The sequence below is a fragment of the Orycteropus afer genome, unplaced genomic scaffold (genome assembly GCF_000298275.1).
Source record: "Orycteropus afer afer isolate SDZICR_OR568_19922 unplaced genomic scaffold, OryAfe1.0 scaffold00002, whole genome shotgun sequence".
NCBI classification, from domain to species: domain Eukaryota; kingdom Metazoa; phylum Chordata; class Mammalia; order Tubulidentata; family Orycteropodidae; genus Orycteropus; species Orycteropus afer.
This window is the reverse complement of record NW_006921589.1, coordinates 2,282,824-2,308,543: the sequence shown is the minus strand read 5'-3', so window position 1 is coordinate 2,308,543 and position 25,720 is coordinate 2,282,824. Positions and strand designations below refer to the sequence as shown.

The 25,720-nt window shown below is 40.7% G+C and overlaps 1 protein-coding gene across 1 annotated transcript in view; it reads left to right on the top strand.

The window, feature by feature from the left end:
• Positions 1 to 25,720, top strand: part of NYAP2 (neuronal tyrosine-phosphorylated phosphoinositide-3-kinase adaptor 2) — a 367,433-nt gene that overhangs the window by 196,658 nt on the left and 145,055 nt on the right. The window contains exon 3 of the mRNA XM_007955564.2: positions 19,808 to 20,902. Within this exon, the coding sequence (XP_007953755.2) occupies positions 19,808 to 20,902 (1,095 nt within the window). The remainder of the gene's footprint in view (positions 1 to 19,807; positions 20,903 to 25,720) is intronic.

Below are 25,720 nucleotides of genomic sequence, written 5' to 3'. Positions count from 1 at the left end.
ATTAGGATGTGATGAAAGCTCACTAGACATCTGGATGTTGGGGTGGGGAAGGAGGAGGTGTGGGCAGCAAGTTAGATTCTCCGATGGTTTCCCTGCTTGTTTTGTCAGTTGTGAGTCGCGCTTGCCGGTAAATGGTTAGAAGTTATACATGTTTTGTTTCCCCTTTAAATGGTAAATTCACTGGGGAAAAACAGCTTCAGCTCTTGCTGTGTGTGGGTGTACGACAAATGATACACAGAATTGAAAAACAATTCTTCCTATTGGAATCTGTTCACAGAAATGAGTAGAAAAATTCTAGAAATGCAGGGCATATGGCTTCCTGCTCATTCAAGGACATTTACCATATGTGTACAATGTCTCAATTGTCTCCGTGAGTCAGGGTTTCCATGATTGATTCAGGCAGCTTGCTGGGGTTCCCCATTGGAAAACTCATTCTCTGGTCGGAGCACCACATACTAAAAGGTGATTGTTAGAGAACTTTAGGATCCGTATTGCCAAGTCAACACTATGAATCCTATTGGCTAAGAACAATTTGTCTTCACTTTCTGGCTCTCTGTGAAAAGCATTTTTGGGGCAAATTAACATGGGAACACTGGGAATAGAGGAGATGGAAGAGGCAACCCTGTGCCCGTTTACCTTGGATGCTTGTTCTGTGTAGTTTGTACCTGCTGATTACCCCCCAGCACCACCCCAGATCTCGTTTCTGTTTAGATTAACTTTCTGTCATGTTGTGACTCCCTACTTTTACATTTCTAGTGTCACCCTACTTTGTACTTGTTTTGTCTGCACCCAAACTGCCTGCTTAGCCCAAGCTTTGACTGCATTTTCTTCTCCTGTTTTAATTGTGACAAAGCCTTCATAAACTTGTGTACCACTATGGTGACTGTTGTTAATTGCCTGCCGACTCAGCTCTGACTCGTAGCAGCCTTTTGTGTAACAGTGCACGAAACAGTGTCTAGCCATCATGCTCATTGGCTTGTTTGAGTCCCATGTTGTGGCCTTTATGTACTGCCTTCCAGGTGAGGGGGTCCATCTTCCAGCACTGTATTGGACAATCTCCTATGGTGACCCACAGTTTTCATTGGCTCATTTTCAGAAGTAGATCACTGGGTCTGTTTTCTTCCACCGTCTGAGTTTGGAAGCTCCACTGAAACATGCTTACCACGGGTGACTCTGCTGATATTTGAAATGCTGGTGTCATAGCTTCTAGGATCGGAGAACATGCCAGGTGCCACGAAGTGACAGGCAAATGGTGTCATACTACTGTTAGTCCTTTCTATATGGGTCACTGATAAAGTGTTTGATGGCGTGGCAAGGTCTTTCCCACTTACCTATTTAATTGCAAACTAATTCTGAAAAGAAGTTAATGAAGAACATTTAGAATGAATAACAATGTAAAAGTTTACATTATTTGTAACTTTGGAAAGATTCTAATTTTATTAATTGATTCATTCCATCACTTATTTCTTCTAGAACCGACACTACTAGGAGCTGGGCTCTACACCTGACATTTCTGTCTAGGAGAGGAGAAGGATGTTAAAGAAGTAGCTACCTAAGAAAGCTTAACACTTAGCAAGTGTGATTTTAAAAATAGTAATAAGAGAATGTGCTAGGGAAAATCATTTTCAGATTGAATTTCCAGGAAGAGGTCTTTGACTGACTATTAAACTGAGACCTAAATGTTACTTAGGAGGCAGGAGACTGAGGGTGTGGGAAGGACGTTCGAGGCAAGAGACACGGCAGGAGAGCCTTAAGCAGAGGAATCACTCATTTGTTTGAATCACTGAAAAAGGGGCCTCTGCTTAGAAGGACTTGTCAAAGAGGGGAGCAGTGTAAGGTGTGGCTGCAGAAAGAGATGAGAGCTAGGATGCCAAAGATCGTGTTTATCCTAATAATTATGGGAGTACATTGCCAGGCTTTGAGTAGGGGTGAGGAGTTGGTTCCTTTCTGGTTAAAGTTAATCAATTATAGTAAGTATCATTTTACATATAAAAGATCTGATCATGCATACTAACTACTGTCATGATCACATAATTGGGTATTTCTGTGTGTGTGTATGTGTGTGTGCACTCAACCCATTGCCTTGGAATTGACTCCCATTCATAGTGATACCTAGGACAAAAGAGACCTGCCCCATAGTGTTTCCAAAGCTGTAATCTTTATGGAAACAGACTGCCACATCTTTCTACCACAGGGCTTCTGGTGAGTTTGAACTACCAACCATTTGTTATCAGCCTACCACTTTAACCATTGTGCCATCAGTGCTCCTCATATATATATATATATGTTTGAATTCATGTATATATAGTTACTGTTGTTGGGTGTCATCGAGTTGATTTGGATGTACAGTGACAGAGTAGGGGCTGCCTCATCATGTTTTCTTGGCCGTCATCTTCTACAGAAGCAGATGGCCAGGTCTTTTTTACATGGAGCCACTGAAGGATCAGTAGTCTTTCACTCAGCAGCCAAACACTTAAATGTTGCACCACCAAGGCTGCTGTTCTGGTTCCCTAGGGCCGCTCCAACAAGAATATACCACCAGTGGGATGGCTTGAACAAACACGAGTTTATTCTTACAATTTGGAGGCTTTGAGTCCAAGTTCAAAGTGCCAGGCTCTAGGGGCTGGGTAAAAGCCCCTCAACCTTGGGCTTCAGCTCTGCCTCCTGCTCCTGGCCCACTGGAGCTAGAGGCTTTTCTTCACTCAGCTGCTGGCTGCTGAGGCTGACAAACCCAAGGTCGACAAGTAACAAGGCACAGTCCTGATGTTACCAAACCACTCATCAGTCCATTAATTCAAGTCCATTGGAAGTCCCAAGATCAGCAGAGCATGGCAGTCTGCTGAATAATGACACAGCTACATGCAGGATTCAAGCGTGCCATAAGCTAGAGAGCATTCCCAAAGCTGCACCTTTTATATGGGAAGCAGACCACATATCCAAAGCAGCTACTCAGCTGCTCCAATAGATTCCATGATGGAGTTAATCACCAATCTCATTATGAGGAATAACTACATTCAGCTGCCCAGCCACTCAACCAGACCCAGCCAAGTTGACACACAGACTTAACCACAACAGTTGCTATATATGCACACACATATATACACAGATATATGTTTACATGTGTGTATACAAAAACACAGGAGCTCTGGTAGCATAGTGGCTAAGGCACTTGACTGCTAACCAGAAGGCTGGCGGTTCAAACCCACCAGCCCCTCCTCGGAAGGAAGGTTGGGCAATCCTACTTCCGTAGTGATACTGCCTCGGAAACCCAAGGAGGGGTCGCTATGAGTCGGGGCCGACTCGACGGCACATAACAACAACAACAACAACATACAAAAACACATATACAAATTCAAATTTGAGTTTGAAGTTATAATTTAACATGAGGTTAGAGCCATTTCTCTAAGTTCTCATTATTACACAAAATGTCCATGAGTTGAAGTATAACTTTCAGGTTAAATTTCCAACCTGACCTGGAGCTAGAGTTTTAAGTGATGACTTAGGGGTAGGGAAAGACTCATCGGGAATAATCTGAGGATAATAAACTGAGAACTACACAGACTAAGTAAATACCAAGTCCTCTTTTCTGATATTTTTGCTTTGGAATTAATATTATCTTGATGACTTTTATCACATACACACACAAAAGAAAATACACCTAAAACTAAAACTAAAAACAAGCAGTAACCTCTACAGTTATAGCTACTTGAATGATAAAAGGCTGGATTCACAAATAGCCCCATGACTTCACTCAAGGTAAGGAAGACTGAAGTCTCCTTGGGAGTGTGCTTTGGTGAAGTCCACTGTTATTCTGTCTCTTCAGAGCCCTGTCTCTGAGATGTTACTTTTCTCTGAGATTACTGTGGATTAAACTGAATGACCAAATAATATGAGAAATGAAAGAGCAAAGCTGATCTGAGGTCTTGGGTTCAAAGTCAAGGCTTTCACTTTTCCAGTGTCTTGGGTTTTCCAGCTTGTTTTGGGTTTTCAGTGAGCCCTGAAGATCACAACCAAAGATCAGAGTTCACAGCCAAAAATGATCAGTGTCTGCTCCCTGTGGTCGATGAGGTTCTGGCCTGGGACAAGCCACTCTGGACTGTATGGGGTCATTTTCTTCATATCAGGTCAGAGAAAGGCAAGTGAAATTTGTATACAAGGTCTACTAAAGACCCGTGCAAATGCTACCCTTCTGGTTTCCCGTGGTTGATTGTTCTAAGGTGTACATATCCCTGGTGTAGATGTTCATCTTGTAGGCCTGTCTGTTTGGCTGAGAGTTAAGCCATGAGAATGAGTTCAATTCCAGGCCTAAGGGATGATTGGGGCCATCATCCCGGGGTTTCACTAGTCTCTATCAAACCAGTAAGCCTGGTATTTTTTTTTTTTTTTTTACTGATTTTGAAGTTTGTTCCACATTTTTCTCTCATTCTATATGGGATCTCCAATGTTCATTTTCTTTCCAAGTGGCTGGCATTGGTAGGTAGGTGGGCACCATCTAGCTCTTTTGGTCTCATGGTCATATAGGTTGAGGTTCTCATGGTCCATTAGTCCTTTACACTGTTTCCATGAGTCTTTGATTTTCTTCACTCTTCATTGCTCAGGATGAGAAGAGACCAATAGTTGCCACTTAGATGGTCACTTGCAAGCTTTTAAGACCTCAGTCATTACTCATCAAAGTGAGATGGAGAACAATATTTTTGTATACCATATTGTGCCATTTGAGTTTGATGTTCCCTGTGACCATGGTCCCCAGCCCATAGGACTAGTGACCTACTCCCTCTAGGTGCATATTTGACTAAGAAGTAATCCTAACTCTGCTTCCTTTTCTGTTGAAACTATATATGGTACATTTTTATAGCACATACAAATACATATGTAGGAATATTATCCGCCAAGTCTATGTATGGTCATGGATATATTCCCATCCCTGTCCATACCTGTCTACCTATGTATTTATCCATAGATTAGTGTTTAACCTCTCCCCATTATTTCAGCTGTGTTCTTAACTAAATAAATGGTTCATGCAGTTTCCTGAAACTGCTCAGAAGGGACAATTTGTTCTCTCCACTCAGAGCAGTGTTATATAGGTTGATTTTACATTTTTTTCCCAGGATAATTGTTCTAAAAATGTATGCCTTTTTATATAATTTATATGTGAATAAAATCAGAATAGCTTAGGAACTAAGGGTACATGTTTGTTGTAAACCAGGCCTTAATGTAAATCGTGCCCTGCCACTGACTGGCAGTCCCTGGCAAGTCCCTTAACCTCTCTGCACCTCATTTTCCTCCCCTATGAATGAGATAGTTATACCTGCCTGCTTGCCTGGGTGATCGTGATATTTAAATGGAATCCTCTATACTACCAACCAGCTGCTCTGTGGAAGGAGGACGTGACAATCTACTTCCGTAAAGATTTTCAGCCTCAGAAACCCAGTGGGAGTCACTATGAGTTGGAAACGACTCAATCCCAGTGAGTTTTTATTTTTATTTTTATTTTTATTTTTTTAAAATGCTAAGCTCTGGTAGCGTAAAGCCTAAGGCACTTGACTGGTAACCAGAAGGTTTGCGGTTCAAACCCACCAGCCACTCCTTGGAAGGAAGGTTGGGCAATCCACTTCCATAGTGATACTACCTCGGAAACCCAAGGATGGGTCACTATGAGTTGGTCCGACTCGACAGCACATAACAACAACAACTAAAGAGAAGAATTACTGGGTCATTGGGGCTAAACAAATTTGTGCACAAACAAAAAAGAAATCTTTTCCCTTCCCCAGTCCCATTCTTCAGAAATAGAAGATACCCTCACACATGGATAATGGAATATCTTTAACATCCCAAATTTAATAATATCGTAAATATTTTAAAAATATATGGGTAAGGCAGAAAACTGTTACATGTCCTCAGGATGACATCTTTTGGAAATATTCTCTCTTTTTTGTTTAAAATTTAGTCTCACTTTTCCTAAATTTGGGACTCAGAGAATTATCCCTAAATTTCATTTCCCAAAATTTAAGGAGTATATTTATGGCTTGAAAATCAGAGAGTTTGAAGAATGTAAATTTGTTGAATCTTCTGCATTGCCACACATGGTTTGTGGTTTAAATTCATGATTTTCTCTTTTATTTTGATTTTAATTGAATTTTTTAATTAAAACGCACCAAGAAAATCATCTCTCTCTCTCTCTCTCTCTCTCTCTCTCTCTCTTTAATAGTTTAGGTGGATAAGGAACTAAGAATGCCAGAATGCCAACACTGAAATTATAAAGTCCAGAAAATTCTAATGTTGATATATTTTTATAGGAAAGATCCCTATGTGAATATACATAAGACATAAAGCTAAAGAAACTAAAAATATAGATCTCAAAGCTCAACAAACATTAAATCGATATTCATTTGGGTAATCACTCATTTTATAATTTCTCAGAGACGGTAGATTCTTTGGTATTGGCACCATTAATTTTTATACCCCTGTGCTAAATAAATGGGAAGTATGTGTGAAAGCACATGTTCTCATTACATATCTTTTAATGTAGTCAGAGAGATTTTTATATTTGTACCAGTAATAATTGATAGTGATATTGGTTTCACTTTTTAAGCCCTAGGGAGTGTGCTAAATTATTCTCATATCATATTTTTTAAAATCCTCATAACATCCTGTGAATAAGTCTTATTATATCCATTTAACAGTTGACTTCTGTGAGGCTTAATGAGTTGACTTTCCCAAGGTTATACGCTATTGAGTTGGGGTTGGAATAGGCTAATCTGACTCATGAAAGATTATGGAGAATGTTAAAAACAAACAACAAAAAAGTTAAAACACTCCTGAACTCTGTTGTTGTTGTTGTGTGCCATCAAGTCAGACCCGACTCATAGCGACCCCTTCTTGGGTTTCCCAGGCGGTATCACTACGGAAGTAGATTGCCCAACCTTCTTTCTGAGGAGTGGCTGGTGAGTTTGAACCGCCAGCCTTCTGGTTAGCAGTCCAGTGCCTTAGGTGCTATGCTACCAGAGCTCCTCCTGAACTATATATTTGTAAAAGAAATATGTACCATCATCTGTAAAAGTTAATTGTTCTTTGACAGTAGGATTGCCTGGATTCAGATTGCCTGGGTTCAAAGCTAGATTCTGCAACTTGGGTAAGAAATTAAGTTTCTCTGTAAAGTTCATTGTCTGCAAAATGGAGTTTATAGTAGTATCTACCTCACTGGGATGTTGTGAGGATTAAATTAAATAATGCCCCAAAAGCACATTCCCTGATACAAACAAAGCATTTGATAAATGGTAACTTTTATTATTATACCCTTATTATTATTACTGAAGTTGCATTTCCATTAGAGGAGATGTTAGCACACATCAACACAACTTCAGTGAGGTTGGATGCAATGTTTTACGGGTCTGTATTTTCATGCTGCTTCCTCTGTTGTCTCATATTCTCAAAAAGATTACAGACACTCCTATCTTTATATCCCAACCAGGACAAGCTTACAATGGATAATCCCCAGTAGACCGTATCTATGCAACTGCAGGGAATCAGCGGCTACAGAGTTGATGCCCCGGGGATCAGGGGAAATGTTCCCATCATTAATCAGATTTTTCTTCCAACATACTTTGCCTTAACATAATATCCTCCTGGGTTGGATCCAAATTAACTGAGCTTCCATTGGGTGCTCAGCATCATGCATTTTCCAAGGCCACTTTTATGTTGTCACTCTTTTTTTTTTTTTTGCCCCTCAAGACTCAGGAAATCAACTTAGTTGATAACTTCCTTTCACTGTGGGTAGAGATGCAGTTCTAAAAATAACTAGCTGATGGCTTCAGAATATTTAGGCAAAGGGAGAGAAGAATTATACCCAAGGATTTAATATCACTGCTATCCCCAAGTTTTAAACATATATATTGTTTGCCCTGGCTTGGACATCCTAAATATTATTTGATTGATTAGTGGGTAGAGATGATTAATATACATAGCCAAAACCACACAGAAGTTCTTGGTTTGGGAAACATGTAGTAATGTATATATATAGCTTTACTAGTTTTCCTTTCCACTAGTGTTTAGCACTAAATATTACTAAACCCTAAAGAGACAGATTTTCATTAAAAAAAAAAAATGAAAATTGAGGGAAGAAAGAAGAAAATTGAAGGGATGTATGGGAAAGGAACTTAAAAACTTCAAATCATTATATATGGGTAGTTTGTTGTCCAATGAACACTTTATAGTAATGTTGATCGAATGTCCATTGGCAGCAATTCTTGTGATGTGTTTGCTGGGGACTTTTAAAACATTGAGTTGGTTCTGCCTTCTGAAAGTTCCTAGTCTTTAGGAAAGAGAGGAAGGTCACAAGAGAAAAACAGGTGGAGCTCAAATTAGAAAGCTGAAAGAGAGAAAGGAATAACATTTGAGTTGGGGCTTGAGGGATGGACAGGGTTTTGTTTAGGTTAAGATGTTAAAAAACAAAACAAAACAAAACAAAAAAAAAACAGAGGAAAGTATTTGAGCAAAATCTGAAAAGCATACATGTCTGGGAAACAGGTAGCTTGGTTTGGCCAGAAGAAGGGTACATGAAGAATTTGGAGAGAGAAAGGATGAAAATCACCTTTGGTTATGATGGGAGGCCTGGCATATAGAGATACTAATCATACTGGCTAGGAGCTCTGGTAGCTTAGTGCCTAAGGCACTTGACTGCTAACCAGAAGGCTGGTGGTTCAAATCCACCAGCCACTCCTCGGAAGGAAGATTGAGCAATCTACTTCTGTAGTGATACTGCCTCGGCAACCCAAGGAGGGGTTGCTATGAGTCGGGTCTGACTCGACGGCACGTAACAACAACAACAACAATCATACTGGCTGTGGCATTAGTTAGTAGTGGTTGTTTTGTGCTTCAGAGAGATCCTTGTATAACATCACATTCATAAGCAGAATGAGAGCTGTAAACAAGTTTTAGGATTTTTTTTTTTTTTTTTTACTTTAGAGTATTTTATGACATTGCTTCAAATGGCCCTGCTGTATTAAGTTTTGTATCAATAAAGGACATTTATTCGAGAAAAGATATTTATAACCCCAAATTCATGGCCTAGAATAATTTTTACTACATTATCAGACCTTAGGTGATTGGTCCATTTCAGAATCTAGCTTGTGAATTCTCTCTGCCCTCTGTGTCTCCATATTCCCCTTTGACCTTTTCTTAGCATAAAAGTGAGAAGTAAGAGGAACATTTAATTCCTCAGTTTATTTTTAATTTCTCAGTTTATTTTCCTGGGTTTTATATTTTGCAGATAAAATATTTAACCTGCCTCAATACCTCCACATGGGCAATGTTGACTCTTTCTTCATTAATTCCTCTCTTGTCCCCACCTTTCTTTCTTTACCACTCTTATGACTCTTCCTAGGAGCACCTGGGTACTATGAACAGTTAGTGTGCTTGACTGCTAATCCCAGGTGTTGGAGGTTTATGTTTACGTAGAGTTTTCTGAGATGATAGGCCTATTGATTTACTTCTGAAAAGTCATCCAATGGAAACTATGAAGCACATCTCTACTCCGACACACGTGAGGGCTCTATGAGTTGGAACCAACTCAATGATGGCAACTGGCTTTAGAGCCCTTGACTGGTCTTATCATCTTTTTGCATGTTAATTCAAATAATGCCTAAGGAAATACAAATTACGGGGCTATTTATGGATCTTTAGGGTTGCTGGCAGCTCTGGTAGCATAGTGCCTAAAGCACTTGACTGGTAACCAGAAGGCTGACGGTTCAAACCCACCAGTCACTCCTGGGAAGGAAGATGGGGCAATCTACTTCCGTAGTGATACTGCCTCAGAAACCCAAGGAGGGGTCGCTATGAGTCGGGTCTGACTCAATGGCACATAACAACAACAACAGGGTTGCTGGAGAATACTTGAAACCCTGAATGTTGACTTTAAGAACTTTAAAGGCCTACCATTCATTCAATATCAAACATTTTACAAAAATTTGTGATGGTCCTGTCACAGACAATTCAGCAAAGACCAGCAGAGGCCCCTTGCTCTCATGGAGCTTACACTGAAATGTAGGGGAGGGAAATGCATAGACACAACTATAAACCAATCAAGAAACAAACAAGTAAAATATCCAAAAATGATAAATACTGCTTGGGTGGTCGTGCAAGTGTTTTCTAAAGAGGTGACATTTGTTCTGAGATCTGAATGACATGAAGAGCCAATCATGTGCAGTGCAGGGGCATGAGTAATCCTGAAGGAGAGAATAAACTTGGTATTTTGGAGAAACTTAAACATTAATAGACACACTTTTGAGGCCCTTCTAAATGGAAGGCGTTATGCTAAAGGTTTTAAATGAATGTATGCATTGTCTCATTTGATCTTTATGTTGTTGTTGTGTGCCATCAAATCGTACCCAACTCATAGCAACCCCTCCGTGGGTTTCCGAGGCAGTATCACTACGGAAGTAGATTGTCCCATCTTCTTTCTGAGGAGTGGCTGGTGGGTTTGAACCGCCAGCCTTCTGGTTAGCAGTCAAATGCCTTAGGCACTACGCTACCAGAGCTCTTATAGATCTTTATAGTCAGCCCTAAAATATCTCCCACCAGCCACTCCTCGGAAGGAAGGTTGGGCAATCCTACTTCCATAGTGATACTGCCTCGGAAACCCAAGGAGGGGTCGCTATGAGTCAGGGCTGACTCGACAGCAAACAACAACAACAACAACAAATCAAGAAGTTGAGGTTTGAAATCACTCAGTGCATGGCACAGCAAGATTGGAACTCCGATCTGTCTGTTCAAAACATGCCGTCTTTTAACTGTACTTTGCCACCTTTCTGGTTTTATGCTCTTTGTTTTACTTTGTTATGTAACTGATATTTTAACATATCCTCCTACTATAGTCATCCCTGGAGAACAATCCCTGTCCCTGATGGATACGTTGCCTTCAACTCTTTTCTCTACTCCTTCTAAAGTTGTGTAAAAGGCAAGGTAGCATGTGGAATCCAAGAGACAGCAGTTGCATAGCCAAGGAAATGTCCACAGCACAACCACCATCTTTCTTCTTTGTAGGCAGACTATGCTTAAAGGATGCCCCCTGACTAGAGCAGGAAGAGAATGATATAGAGTGAGATATTGCCGTGGGATGAGAAAAGCAATCTAGAAACTTGTAATGAACACTGTGCATACAGGACTGTGTATCCTTGGGAATACTGTCTGCCTGCCTGGACAGGTTTCTACAAAATGGTGTCACTTTGCTGAATTTGCCCTAGTACAAAGATAGCCTTCAATCTGTAAGTTCAGAAACTCCATAGCATTAGATGGCCAAAGTAACTGAGATGTCACAATAACCAAGCTCAAGAGAGATGTGTTTATGAAACTAGAATTCCCCTTTGCTAGCTTCTAATGACAAATATATGCATAACAATTTGGAAATCAAAATTATTAAAAGGCTTCTTGTTGAATACGAAGTCAGTAAAAGAATGATTCCTAAGAATCTTATATATACAGCCTTCAGGCTCTAACAGCATACTGGGCTGTCCCTACAAAGCGATTTAACAGAGGGCCAGACCCCCTGGGCATCACTTGTGGGGGGCAGCCAGTGTCCACTCTGGAAGTCTCCGGTTTTGCATCCCCAGTAGTGGGCAGTCTCCACTCTAGCCCTTCTTCCTTAAGCAGATTTCAGTCCAATCTTTCTGACCAGGAACTATGGCATCTCTTTGTACATCTCTTCTCTGAATCATCCTGTGGTGATTTTATGACACTCGGAAGCCAGTCTTACTTCCTTCATTTTTATATTCTGAAAAAATACTTTTCTGTATCCTCAGAATACAGTCTGCACCCTAGTTCTATGAGAATGACAGTATCTATTTTATGAGATATTCACACTAACAGGAAATTAATTTTGGGACTTTTTCCAAGTTATCTATTACTGTGTAATAAACCACCCCAAAATGCAGTGGCTTAAAACAACAACAATGTATTATTTCTCTATGAGTTGACTTGACTTACGTGGGTAGTTCTTTGGTTCTGTGTGACAAGGGGTGAAGCCATTCATGTGCCTGCATTCACCTGGCCATTAGTTTAGGCTGAAAGTTCCAAAACAGCTTCATGCACATGCCTGAGGCCTCTTTGTCCTACACATGACCTCACCACATGACTAGGTTAGTCTAAGAACTTACATGGCCACTGGCTTTCAAGATCAAGAAAATGGAAGCTACCAGGCCTCATAAGTCCAGGACTCAAAATGCCACTTCTATCATATCCTACTGATTAAAACAAGTCACACAGCTGGTCCAGAATCGCTCCAGCTGTGGCTAGGTGAAAACAAACAAGGAGAGAAAGGAAAGAGAGTGGACATCTTTGGAGATAATCTACCACAGTTTGCCTTTTGGCCACAATATTTCTCCCTCTTACCAAAATGTTTCATCCAATTATAGCATTAGCTTAAAGTTTGGAAGTGCATCATCTAAGTAATACCCAGGTGCAGTGAGGCTCCATGGGTGCAATTCTTTAGGTGTAGAGGCCATTGACCTAAAAGTACAATTTATCTTTCCTACAAAAATACATCCTATTCTGCTAGATTAGGGAAAGGCAAACTGCAGTGTACACTCCTTTTCAAAGAGCAAGTCCTGGAGAGGTGGGAGGCACGTAGAAGTCACTGGTCCATAAGGATTTATAAGTCCAGTTGAACACATGTGGCCAATATTTCCTAATCCTGAACAGAAAATATTTGTTGCTTGGGACCCTATTCCACTCTCTGGTTTTTGTTCTCTGTGACTCTTGAACTGATCTCTGAATCACCCTCTCTTTTCCATAAGACACGGTCCATGTCTGAGGCTGAGTACTTAGCTCACATTCATTGCTCAAAAGTTTAGGGGCCAAAAGGTATTATTATTATTATTTTTGTAACTCAAACTATTTCTGTTCTTTTTCATCAAAGTTGGCAAAGCTCCTTTATCAACTTTGTGGACTGCCTATGAATCAAATTATAAACCACTTCATTAGACAAAAGACACAACCACAAATTGCTTTGAGACCCTCTCCTTTTAGGGTCTTGAGTCAGGGTGCTGTGGAACAACACTTGTATGACTCTTAAAAGCCCTGGGTTAAACTGAGAGAGTGCATAAGGAAATCCTTGAAATCTTCCAGAATCTTAAAAGAGCTCTGCAGCCACATTCTGAATTAGAGTTTTACCCTGCGACCACATTTTACTCTCGATTTCACTTTGCCCTGAGGCTATTTTTCACTTTGAAAATCTTTGACTGTCCAGAGAAGGACACACAAATAGGAAATTAATTTAAATCCAGCTGGGGGAGCTAGGGAGGCCAGAGATATTTTCCTTAATATCTGCTTGAGAACTGAAAAGTTCCCTCCTTAGTCCCCTCCCTCCTGTCAACTGGCACTTTCACTTTCAGCCAGCCCCACAGTTCATTCGAAATATTTTACATCTTCTTTGTTATTATGCGCTTGACTGCTAACCAGAAGGCTGGCGGTTCAAACCCACCAGCCACTCCTCAGAAGATGGGGCAATCTACTTCTGTAGAGATACTGCCTCAGAAACCCAAGGAGAGGTCTCTATGAGTCGGAGACGACTAGACGGCACATAACAACAATAACGACATGTTATTATAGAGAGTTCTGGTGGCATAGTGCTTAAGGCATTTGACTGCTAACCAGAAGGCTGGTGGTTCAAACCCACCAGCCACTCCTTGGAAGGAAGATTGGGCAATCTACTTCCATAGTGGTACTAGCTCAGAAACCCAAGGAAGGGTCACTATGAGTTGGACCGAATGGACTGTGGTCTCAACAATCTTTCTCCAATCTATAACATAGGATGGCCAGAATTCGCCTCACCTACTTTGGTCATGTTGTCAGAGGGGACCATTCTCTGGAGAAGGATGTCATGCTTGGTAAGGTGGAGGGTTGACGAAAGAGGGGAAGGCCTTCATCAAGATGGATTGACATGGTGGCTGCGACAATGGGCTCAAGTATAGCAAGGATCATGGAGCTGGCGTGGGAACGGGCAGTGTTTCTTTCTGCTGTGCATGGGGTCGCTATGAGTCGGAAATGACTCAACAGCACCTAACAACAACAACAACATAACACAGCTCTTCCTTTCTCTACTTTCTCAGCCTCCAGATTTTTTCATGATTTATCCAGCCTCTGGTACCACCCAAAAGCCAATGCCACAGTTTTAGAATTGCTTTACAGCAGTGCCATACTTCTGGTGTTCATTTCAGGTAGCTATACTTGCATTACAAAATACCTCAAAACTCAGAGACAGAAAAGCAGCAATCATTGTATTTCATTGTACTACTGTGTCAAGAATTCACCGAGGCAAAATGGGGAAGGCTGGTGATGGATCCGAAGTGTCTCTTACCTCGTCTGGGATAATCAAACAACTGGGGTCTCCTGGGATGGCTTTTCTGAGGTCATGTGGTGAGGGCTTTATTTGCATTATCAACTGGCTGTCTTGGTTCCTCCCCACCTTGGATAGCATGGGCTTCCTCACAGCATATTGACCTCAGGGTAGACAGGTTTCTTACATGACTCTTTCACTCCCACTCAATTTTAGACCTATATGTTTTAGCCAGTTTCATGCCTCTGCTTTGTTTGGTCCATCCAAATTTTCCTGTGTTCTCTATTTTCATTGTCACCAGGTAAGAATGTAAGATAAGTCATAAAACTCCAAAACAAGGACCACTGGTGGTACAATGGTTAAGCATTTGACTGCTAACCAAAAGGTTGGTGCCTCAAGTCCACCAACGTCTCTGTGAGTAAAAAGACCTGGGGATCTGCACTCATAAAGATTACAGCCTAAGAAACCGTATGGGCAGTTTTATTCTGTCCTCCTATAGGATCGCATGAATCAGAATTCACGCAATGGTGTACAGTAACTCTAAACTCATCCTTTTTTTGTGTGTGCATTATCAGACTGTCTTGTTTCTACTGTACACAGACCAAAGGCCTTTGAAAACTTCCAAACAACATAATTCAACTGAAACTTTTTTTTTTAGTTGGTATTGTCAGACTCAAGACTGTGAAAATAAAAATATAACTCAAAGCCCTGGAACTGTGAGTTATTGTGAGCACAGTTCTGCTGACAGTGGGAAATGTGTCTCTTATGTTCCAGAAACATCCATTTCCAGGGTCACACTGTGTGGACACTACTTTCTTTCAATGGACTCTAATTTCCTCTTTTAAATTACCTGTTTAAATACATCTCTCTAAGGACATACACAGAAGTTCTGGTAGTGTAGTGCTTAAGGCACTTGACTGCTAACCAGAAGGCTGGTGGTTCAAACCCACCAGCCACTCCTTGGAAGGAAGGTTGGGCAATCTATTTCTATAGTGATACTGCCTAAGAAACCCCAGGAGGGGCTGCTATGAGTGGGATCCAACTCAATGGCACATAACAACAACAACAAAGGAGATATACAAAGTTAGGGTTCTTCATTGTAGTGTGAGCAAAGAAAACCATTTAAAATGATATTTAATGGTGTATAAAACTAATAAAGTATGTAGTCTATTTTTCCCCTAATGCCTGCCTTTGTTTTAAAAGATGTAAAAGATTGAATTGAAATGAGATCTTCTAAAACAACTAGTCAATGAATAATTTATATTGTTCTATCTGTAATATTTGGAGCTCTGGTAGTATAGTGGCTAAGGCACTTGACTGCTAACCAGAAAGCTGGCGGTTCAAACCCACCAGCCACTCCTTGGAAGGAAGATGGGGCAATCTACTTCCGTAGTGATACTGCCTTGGAAACCCAAGGAGGAGTCGCTATGAGTCGAGTCTGACTTGACGGCACATAACAACAACAACATCTGTAATATATGAAGCTTGGGTTAGGTGATTTCCAGCATTTCTTCAGATTCTGAGATTCTGTGTCCAAAGAGTTCTTTTATTCAAGGTAATATTGATCTAAGCTGTGAATCTTTTTTTCACCTCTTGGGTCAAGAACATCCACAGATACTAAAGCATGATTTTATACTTCACCTTTTTTTTTTTTTTAAATAAGGGAAAAAAAAACATTTGGAAGGATAGATTGACAAACGATATGGTGGATTTTGAAAATTAACTGGGAATGGTGGATCATCTGTGCATGACTGAAAGCCATGAATAACCTTTGGGCTTAAATATCTCGTTTCATATACTGTCACTTCCTGCTTATTCAATGCTACTGCCATTATACTATTCTAAGCATTAAAACTTGTTTTCTGGGGCTGAACAGGAATTAATGCTTCCATCTTTGGGCTTATTAGAAATAATTTAGAATTCATTCAAGAGCAATAAAAATCATCATTGTATTATGATTGAATTTGGATAAATGTTGAAAATTGCAATACAATTTTTATTGTCTATTAACAGTGTTTTATCATCTATGTCTGTAGACAAAGACTATTTTTAAGTATTTTATAAAGAAATGACTTTAAAACAGAACTTTTTCTTTACTTTATAATCTCTACCATTAGGTTAAATTAGCATAAATTATGGAACAGTGGCTTAAAATTTCAGACTTTTCCTTATATGTTGTTATTGTTGTTGATTGCCCAACCTTCCTCCTGGGGAGTGGATGATGGGTTTGATCCACCAGCCTTCTGGTTAGTAGTCAAGTGCCTTAGGCACTACACTACCAGAGCTCCCTTTCCTTATATAGGTAAACTGTTGTTGTTGTTGTTATGTGCCATCGAGTCGGACCCGACTCATAGCGACCCCTCCTTGGGTTTCCGAGGCAGTATCACTATGGAAATAGATTGCCCAGTCTTCCTTCCGAGGACTGCCTGGTGGGTTTGAACCGCCAGCCTTCTGGTTAGCAGGCAAATGCCTTAGGCACTATGCTACCAGAGCTCCCATAGGTAAACTAAAATATATAAATATGTAACAGTTGAAATACATTGCTACTGCTGCTCTATGCTGCTTTATGAATTATTTATTTAATACTTGGATAAAGTAAAACCAGATGACACAGGGCAAATGGTGAGACAAATAAGTTCACTCAAAAAAAAAAAAAAAAAAATATGTTACCTCCTATGACTCTGTACAAGAATCATGAGACTGAAATGGAAATGTTGGATGAGAAGCAGATATATTGTCTGGAAAAAATATTTCCCCATATTGAAGGGATGAATGTGTTTATTCATCTTGGTCGTCTATGATTTACTTAGCACTTGACTTCCAAAATAATCTTTTACCCTCATTTCTAATTTGGCTCAGGATGAAGGAGGACTAGGGGAAAAAATGCCTGAATGTTTGTGAACAAAGGTTCAGAACATATATGGGTCTGCTTGCATTCAGCTCTTTCACCATGCAGGAAGGGGCAGAGGGCAAAAGAGGGGAAGCTTGCCCAGATGTAAGGGTTTCCCTGGGCAAGTCTGGTCTGAGCAGTGGAACAAGAACAGAGTGGAGAAGGAAGTCAGTATGCCAAAACAAAACCATCCTAACAACAACCACAAAACACATGCACACACACTATCACATCCCACTCCCAAAGAAATGGGCAAGATTCAAATAGGACAAACCAGAGATTGGAAAGTCAAATCAAGAAGAACAATTTAAAACCTGACCCCTTCAAGATCCCTTCAGTAGTAAGTCAACCTTGTCTATTGAATTAAAAGGGAGCTCTGGTGGCACAGTGCCTAAGACATTTGACTGCTAACCAGAAGGCTGGTGGTTCAAACCCACCAGCCACTCCTAAAGCTTGACTTTAATCAAGCTAGGATTTTTGTATGTAATCTGATGACTTATTTAAACAATGTAAAATTTAACATAGAGGATAGAATTTCGAAACCCATAAAGACTGATGCCAAATTAAGAGATACAGGGAGGAGCCTCTGGCTACTTTGGGTCTTTCCCTCAGAATGACTGTCTGCACACTTGTCATTTCATCATGTCTCTAGGCTATTCACTGTTGGCACCAAAAGATTCCACTGTAAAGGCCACTGTAAAATGGCATCCAGTTTTCCCTAGTATGGGCAAAAAGAAAAATCTAAATTCACTAAAAACTTTGCCTTCAAAAAACTGTTTGACTGTAGTGTTGTTGTTGTTGTGTGCCGTCGAGTCGTACCCAACTCATAGTGGCCCCTCCTTGGATTGCCGAGGCAGTATCACTAAGGAAGTAGACTGCCCAACCTTCCTTCTGAGGAGTGGCTGGTGGGTTTGAACCGCCAGCCTTCTGGTTAGCCATCAGGTGCTTTAGGCACTAGGCTACCAGAGCTCCCATTTGACTGTTGAAGAAAAATAATTGTTATTATGGGCACAATAGAGCAGAGTATTTAAATCAGGAATAACTTAGAGATGTTGAAACACCTAGTCACTACTGGAATATTTGATTGGTTCCCTCCATCTCTGAAGTCATATTGATGCTTACAGAAGCCACCAAACTCACCGTTAAGCACTTTCCTCTAATAAGTTTTAGAAAAACTCCAGCATCAAAAGTTACAGTAACACCACAAAACCAAATCCACTGCCATCAAGTCAATTCCAACTCATAGTGACCTCCACTGGGTTTCCAAGGCTGTAAATCTTTATGGAAACAGATTGTCTCATCTTCCTTGCACAGAGCAGCTGGTGGGTGTGAACCACCAACCTTCTGGTTAGCAGCCACATGCTTTACACACTAGGCCATCAGAGCGCCTTCATAACTTACCCTAGTAGGAAAAAAAAAAAAGCAAAAGGGAGCTCAGGTGTTTCCTGACTTGTGTCTTGAGAGCCTTCTCTTAGGGCTACAAATAACAGAGAAGCCTGTTATTTTCTCACATGTTTATCCCTATATAAGCTGATACTGTCCATTTACATGATATATTACCATCTATCATAAGCAGCTATATCTTGATACATTGCATAGTAATGATAATCATTGTAGTCATATATCAACACCATGAGATAATGAGAGGATAGCAAGACTCCAGCATCTTCTGTGTATATGAAACAACTGACTTCAGTCATAGACACTCTGCCAGCCTGGCCCATTCTACTGTATGTTCTGTTGTATGTCTCTAATATATGTTCTGTCAAAACGTAGACTTTGAGCAGGCAGGGGAATGCTCTGATAGACATTGCTGTTGTGAGTTTCAGAAGTTATTCTTGAGGCTTTCACATCATTCTATAGATTATCTTTTAAAGCTCTTGACAGGGTTCTGAATGTCAATAGACTACGTCTAATAAATTCATTCCAAGGCAGCATTTGGGATATCAAGAGATCTTATGAACAAAAATGGGCAAACACACCATAATCAACAGTACCTGGAGAGTTGGAAATTAACTTGTCTAGCCTCCTAAGATTTTCACACCAATTTCCTCTGAAGCATCAGACCCACCTTTATAGAAGTTATTAATCTGAACCAAGACTGAGCTTAACTCAAGCAGGTGTAACATCCACATAATTAGAAGGATCCATTGTCAATCATTATTGCCATTTCTGTGCCCATTTCAGCAAACATGAATTATATAGATTTTTTTTTCTCTAAGTTTCTCCTTGCTTAACTTTCAGAGATTAATTAAATTTTATGAAATCTGTGAATACTTTTTATCTAATGTGTATCATTTGAAGGATTCTATTTGGAAATTCTAAGGCAGAGGGAAAAATAATCCTGGTCTCACTGCATTTATAAGTGTCAGTTTATTTAATATCAGTTTGAAGATAAATATAACTAGTTGATCAGTTGTCAGGTTTTCCTAAATATGGAGATATTAGACATTTTTGTTTGATTTTTAGGCTTGAGCCAAACCAGAAATGAAAGTTTACAGTCGTAAATTCACATGCAAATCATTTTTAATGCTTTTCTACTGAACTCATTTATTTAACTTTTCTTCTTCTTCTTCTTCTTCTTTTAGTGTCAGCCAAACCCAGACCCCACAGTGATGAATATTCAAAGAAGATTCCTCCTCCCAAACCAAAACGGAATCCGAACACTCAGCTTAGCACATCTTTCGATGAAACGTACATCAAAAAGCACGGGCCTAGGAGGACGTCGCTCACGCGAGACTCCTCCCTGTCCCAGGTGAGCAGTCCCGCAGGTGACACTGAGGAAGAGGAACCTGTGTACATCGAGATGGTGGGCAACATTCTCCGAGACTTCCGGAAAGAGGAGGATGACCAGAGTGAGGCAGTCTATGAGGAAATGAAGTATCCCATCTTTGACGACTTAGGCCAAGACTCCAAATATGACTTTGACCATCACAGTTGTTCTTCGCAGTGTGCTACTCCCACAGTGCCTGACTTGGACTTCGCCAAGTCCTCAGTGCCATGTACTCCAAAGGGTTTGCTTTGTGACATCCCCCCACCCTTCCCCAACCTGCTTTCCCACCGACCACCACTCCTCGTGTTCCCACCAGCTCCTGTGCAGTGTTCCCCCAACTCTGACGAGTCTCCGCTCACTCCACTCGAGGTCACAAAGCTCCCTGTGCTGGAAAATGTGTCTTATATGAAACAGCAGGCTGGAGCGTCTCCATCCTCACTGCCATCTCATGCCTCTGGCCATCCCAAGCTGGAGAAAGACCAGACCGGAGCCCTAGGACCTGCTTCTGCTACGTCTGTGCTCTCCTCATCCCCTCCCCATCCATCCACTCTGTACCGAACGCAGTCTCCGCATGGCTATCCTAAAAGTCATTCTGCCTCTCCTTCACCTGTTAGCATGGGGAGGTCCCTTACTCCCTTGAGCCTCAAAAGACCTCCCCCCTATGACGCTGTGCATTCCGGCAGCCTTTCAAGGAGCTCTCCATCCGTGCCTCACTCGACCCCCAGACCAGTGTCGCAAGATGGGGCCAAGATGGTCAATGCTTCAGTGAACACCTATGGGTCAGCTCAGAGCGGTTCACGGTCCAGAACACCCACAAGTCCTTTGGAAGAACTTACCAGCCTCTTCACCTCAGGACGAAGCCTGCTGAGGAAGTCCTCCAGCGGCCGGCGTTCGAAAGAACCAGCAGAGAGTAAGTGTTTAAGTTATATTGGGAGCCAAATGTTGTAGTGTGTCTGAAAGAGAACACTGAGTCCCGTATGTACAGGTAAAGCACTCAGGAGACTGTCTTTAGTTCTTTTAGTTGGAATCTCAAACTGCAAAATGAATTCTTTCACTTTTGCCCTGCTTAACAAGATAGTACATTTTGAGTGCAAACTCAAAACTAAAAATGGCAGTCTGTACAATGTAGGAAGAGTGATTTCTTGAAATAAAGTATAAAATCTAATTCTTACAGTACTTCTGGAAGTCTAACAGAGAAAATAAAAGTTACTATGAAAGTTTGGAGAGTTCTGGGAAGGAAGAGTGGGCAATCCAGTTCTGTAGTGATACTGCCTCAGAAACCCAACAAGGGGTCGCTGTGGGTCGAATCTGACTCAATGGCAGTGAGTTTGGTTTGGTTTGTTTGGTGGCATAGTGCCTAAGGCATTTGACTGTTAACCAGAAGTTTGGAGGTTCAAACCCACCAGCCACTCCTCAGAAGGAAGATTGGGCAATCTGCTTCCATAGAGATTCCTCCTCAGATTTTTAGGTAAATGCTTGATGCTGAAGGGAGGGCTACATGCTAAAATATGGAATACATACATGTTAAACTTTATTTTTGTCTTATACTAAAAGGCTGTTTGAACAAATCTGGATTAGAAAGGCTTTACAGCATTTGGCTGTTAACCAGAAGGCAGATGGTTCAAATATACCAGCCACTTCTTGGAGGGAAGATCGGACAATCTACTTCCATAGAGTTACCACCCCAGAAACCCAAGGAGGGGTCACTATGACTTGGAATCAACTCTACGACAGTGAGTTTATATATATATAAAACCAAACCAATCTCATGGCCATAAGTGGATTCCAACTCCTCATAGTGACCCACATTGGATTTCTAAGGCTGTAAATCTTTGCAGAAGCAGATTGCCCCAACTTTCTTCCGTGAAGAGGCTGGTGGGTTTGAACTACCAACCTTTTGGTTAGCAGCCAAATGCCTTAATGCCTTAACCACTACACCACCACAGCATTATGCGTATACATATAGACATACACATATGTGTGTATGTCTATATGTATATGTTTATGTATATGTATGTGTATATAATGATTCTTTCACGTACTTCATTTTGTTATATTGTTACTTTCACTCTCAACTAGAATAGTCTCACTGCTTCCCTTTTAAAATCTATGATAATTAACCTCTTATTTCTACACTGCTCTTCCTGCTGCTGTTCGCTGCTGTGAGTCGGCCTCCAGCTCATGGCAACCCAGTGTGTTAGAGAGTGGAACTGCTCCACAGTGTTTTCTTGCTCTTAATCTTCATAAAAGCAGGTCATCAGGGATTTTTTTTTTCTGTAGACACTGAGTTTGAACCACCCACCTTGTGCTTAGCAAGCTGACACACACCACTTGTGCCACCCATAATTAAAGAAAAATCACTAAATGATAAATATTGTTGTTATGTGCCATCAAGTTGGCTCCAACTCATAGCAACCCTGTGTTCAACAGAACGAAACACTTGCCCAGTCATGCGCCATCTTCACAATCCTTGCTATACATGAGCCCATCATTGCAGCCACTGTGTCAATCCATCTCCTTGAGGGTCTTCCCCTTTTTCACTGACCCTCCACTTTACAAAACACGATATCCTTCTCCAGGGAATGGTCCCTTCTGACAACAGGACCAAAGTCAAACCAAGACCAAAGTAGGTGAGACAAAGTCTGGCCATTCTCACTCCCAAGGAGCAGTCTGGCTGCACTTATTCCAGGACAGATTTGTTCATTCTTCTGGCAGTCCATGGCACTTTCAGTATTCTTTGCCAGCACCACAACTCGAAAGCATCAACTCTTCTTTGGTCTTCCTTTTCCTTTCCTCATGCATATGAGGCTATTGAAAATACCATGGCTTGGGTTAGGCTCACGTTAGTCTTCAAATAGGTATCTCTGCTCTCCAGTACTTTAAAGAGGTCTTTTGCTGCAGATTTGCCCATTGCAATATGACATCTGATTTCTTGACTGCTGCTTCCATGGGTGTTTATTGTGGATCCAAGGTAAATGAAATCTTTGACAGCTTCAATCTGTTCTCCATTTATTGTGATGCTGCTTATTGGTCCATTGTAAGGATTTTTGTTTTCTTTATGTTGAGGTATAATCCATGCTATGGATTGCAGTCTTTAATAAGTGCTTCAAGTCATCCTCACTTTCAGCAAGCAAGGTTCTGTTATCTGCATATCACAGGTTGTTAATGAGCCTTCCTCCAATCCTGATGCCATGTTGTTCATATAGTCTAGCTTCTCAGATTATTTGCTCAACATACAGATTAAATAAGTATGGTGAAAGGATACAACCCTGATAAATAAAAGTGATAAATAGGTGATAGCAATTCTTTTTACTACTATTATGCATTTCAAAGATCATAAAATTTATTTATTTGAATGACTAATCCTTTTATGAGACTGAAATCATTCCAGAAGTAGATAGTAAAGGTAATTCAGAACCCACTTTGCTCAAAGTCTATACTAGTTTCTTAGGGCTGACATTAAAAAAATAAACAAGTGGGTGTTTTTTAGTAGTAGAAATTTATTGTCTCATAGTTCTTGAGGCTTGTTGTTGTTAAGTGACAGCAAGTCAGTTCCAACTCTTAGTGACCCTGTGTACAACAGAATGAAACACTACCTGGTCCTGTGCCATCTTCACAATTGTTGCTAGGTTTTGACACCATTGTTGCAGCCACTGTGTCAATCCATCTCATTGAGGGTCTTCATCTTTTTCACTGATTCTCTACTTTACCAAGCATGATGGCCTTTTCTAGGGACTGGTCCCTCCTGATAACATGTCCAAAGTAGGTGTGACAAGGTCTCACCCTCCTCCCTTCTAAGAAGCATTCTGCCTATACTTCTTCCCAGATAGATTTGTTTATTTTTCTGGCAGTCCCAGGTATATTCAATACTCTTTGCCAACACCACAATTTAAAGATATTAATTCTTCTTCAAACTTTCTTATTCATTGCCCAGTTTTTGCATGTATATGAGATGACTGAAAAATACCATGGTTTGGGCCAGGTCCACTTTAGTCCTCAAAGTGACATCTTTGGTTTATAATGCTTTAAAGAGGTCTTACGTAGCAGATTTACCCAGTGCAATATGTCTGGAGACTAGTAGCTTAAACTCAGTATCAGCAGTGTCATGTTCTCTCTGAAGGCTTTAGAGGAAGATCCTTTCTTGTTTCTCCCGGTGTTATGATTAAATTGTGTCCCCAAAATATATGTGTCAATTTGGCTGAGCCAGGACTATCAGTGGTTTAGTAGTTATGTGATGATATATTTTGGCAATTATGTAATGATGCAATCATCTCTTGTGATCATCTGATATGATCAGCCAAACAGTTGTTAGGGGATTAGGGTGGGATGCAACATCCTTACTCAAGTCATAGCCCTTATCTGATGTGTGGGGAGATTCCCCGGGGTATGGTCTGTATCATTTTTCTTTCAAAAGTTACAAAGAGAGAGAAGCAAACAGAGAAGGAAGGACCTGCCTACCACCATGAAAGAAGGGCTGAGAGTAGATTGTGTCCTGTGTACTCAGGGTCCCTGCACTGAGAACCTCTTAGACCCAGGAAAAGATTGATGTCAGGACACATGGAGATCTCCAAGGGATGCCAGACCCACAGATGTTGAAAAGAGACAAGGACCTTCTCCTAGAGCCAACAGAGAGAGAAAGCGTTCCCCAGAGTAGGTCCCTTGAATTGGACTTCTGGCCTCCTAACCTGTGAGAGAATAAATGTTTGTTTGTTAAAGCCATACACATGTGATATTTCTGTTATAGGAGTTCTAGATAACTAAGATATCTAGCCCAGATGTTTCTTGGCATTCCTTGGCTTGTAGCTGCATCTTCACATGACATCCTTCCCCCTGAGTGTCTACTGTGTCTGAGTTTCTTCCTTTTATAAGGAAACCACTCAGATAGGATTAGGATGCATGCTACTTCTGTAGGAACTCGTAGTAACTGACAAAGTCTTCACAGACCCTAATTCCACACTAGGTCACATTCACAGGTACCAGTAGTTAGAACTTCAATCCATAATAGTGTTGATTTCATTAAATTGCACTGCATTCTCTTATTTAAAAATGCCTCAGGTACCTACATTGATAATTACTTACATATCCAACAATTTCACCACATGATTTTGTAATTTATCTATTCACACTGTCACATGATGATATTCCTTAAAGGAAAAGAAATCTTCAGTACTTTGATGATGGTGCTCTCTGGATAATTAATATTGATAGTTATAAGCCACTCACCTTGTGTTTTCCTCTTTTTTAACTAGGAAGATTTATGGAAGCATCGGTTCACTTAAATGATCTCTCCCCAAACATTTCATTTACCTGACTGAAAGACAGTGATTTTTAATATATTAGACATGACTGTAATTAAATCCCTACCTACTTACCTACCTACAAGAAGCTCTGGGGGTGGAGTGATTAAGGCATTTGGCTACTAAGCAAACGTTTGGAGGTTGAACCTACCACCCACTCCACAGAAGAAAGATGGGACTGTCTGCTTCCATTAAGATTTACAGTCTTGGAAACCCATGAGGGGTCACTATAAGTCAGAACTGATTTGATGGCAGTTAATTTATTTATTTTGGTTTCTACGTACCTGTTGTTGTTGTTGTTAGGTGCTGCCGAGTTGGCTCTGACTCATAGCAACCATAAGGAGCTCTGGTAGCATAGTGCCTAAAGCACTTGACTGCTAACCAGAAGGCTGGCGGTTCAAACCCACCAGCCACTCCTCGGAAGGAAGGTT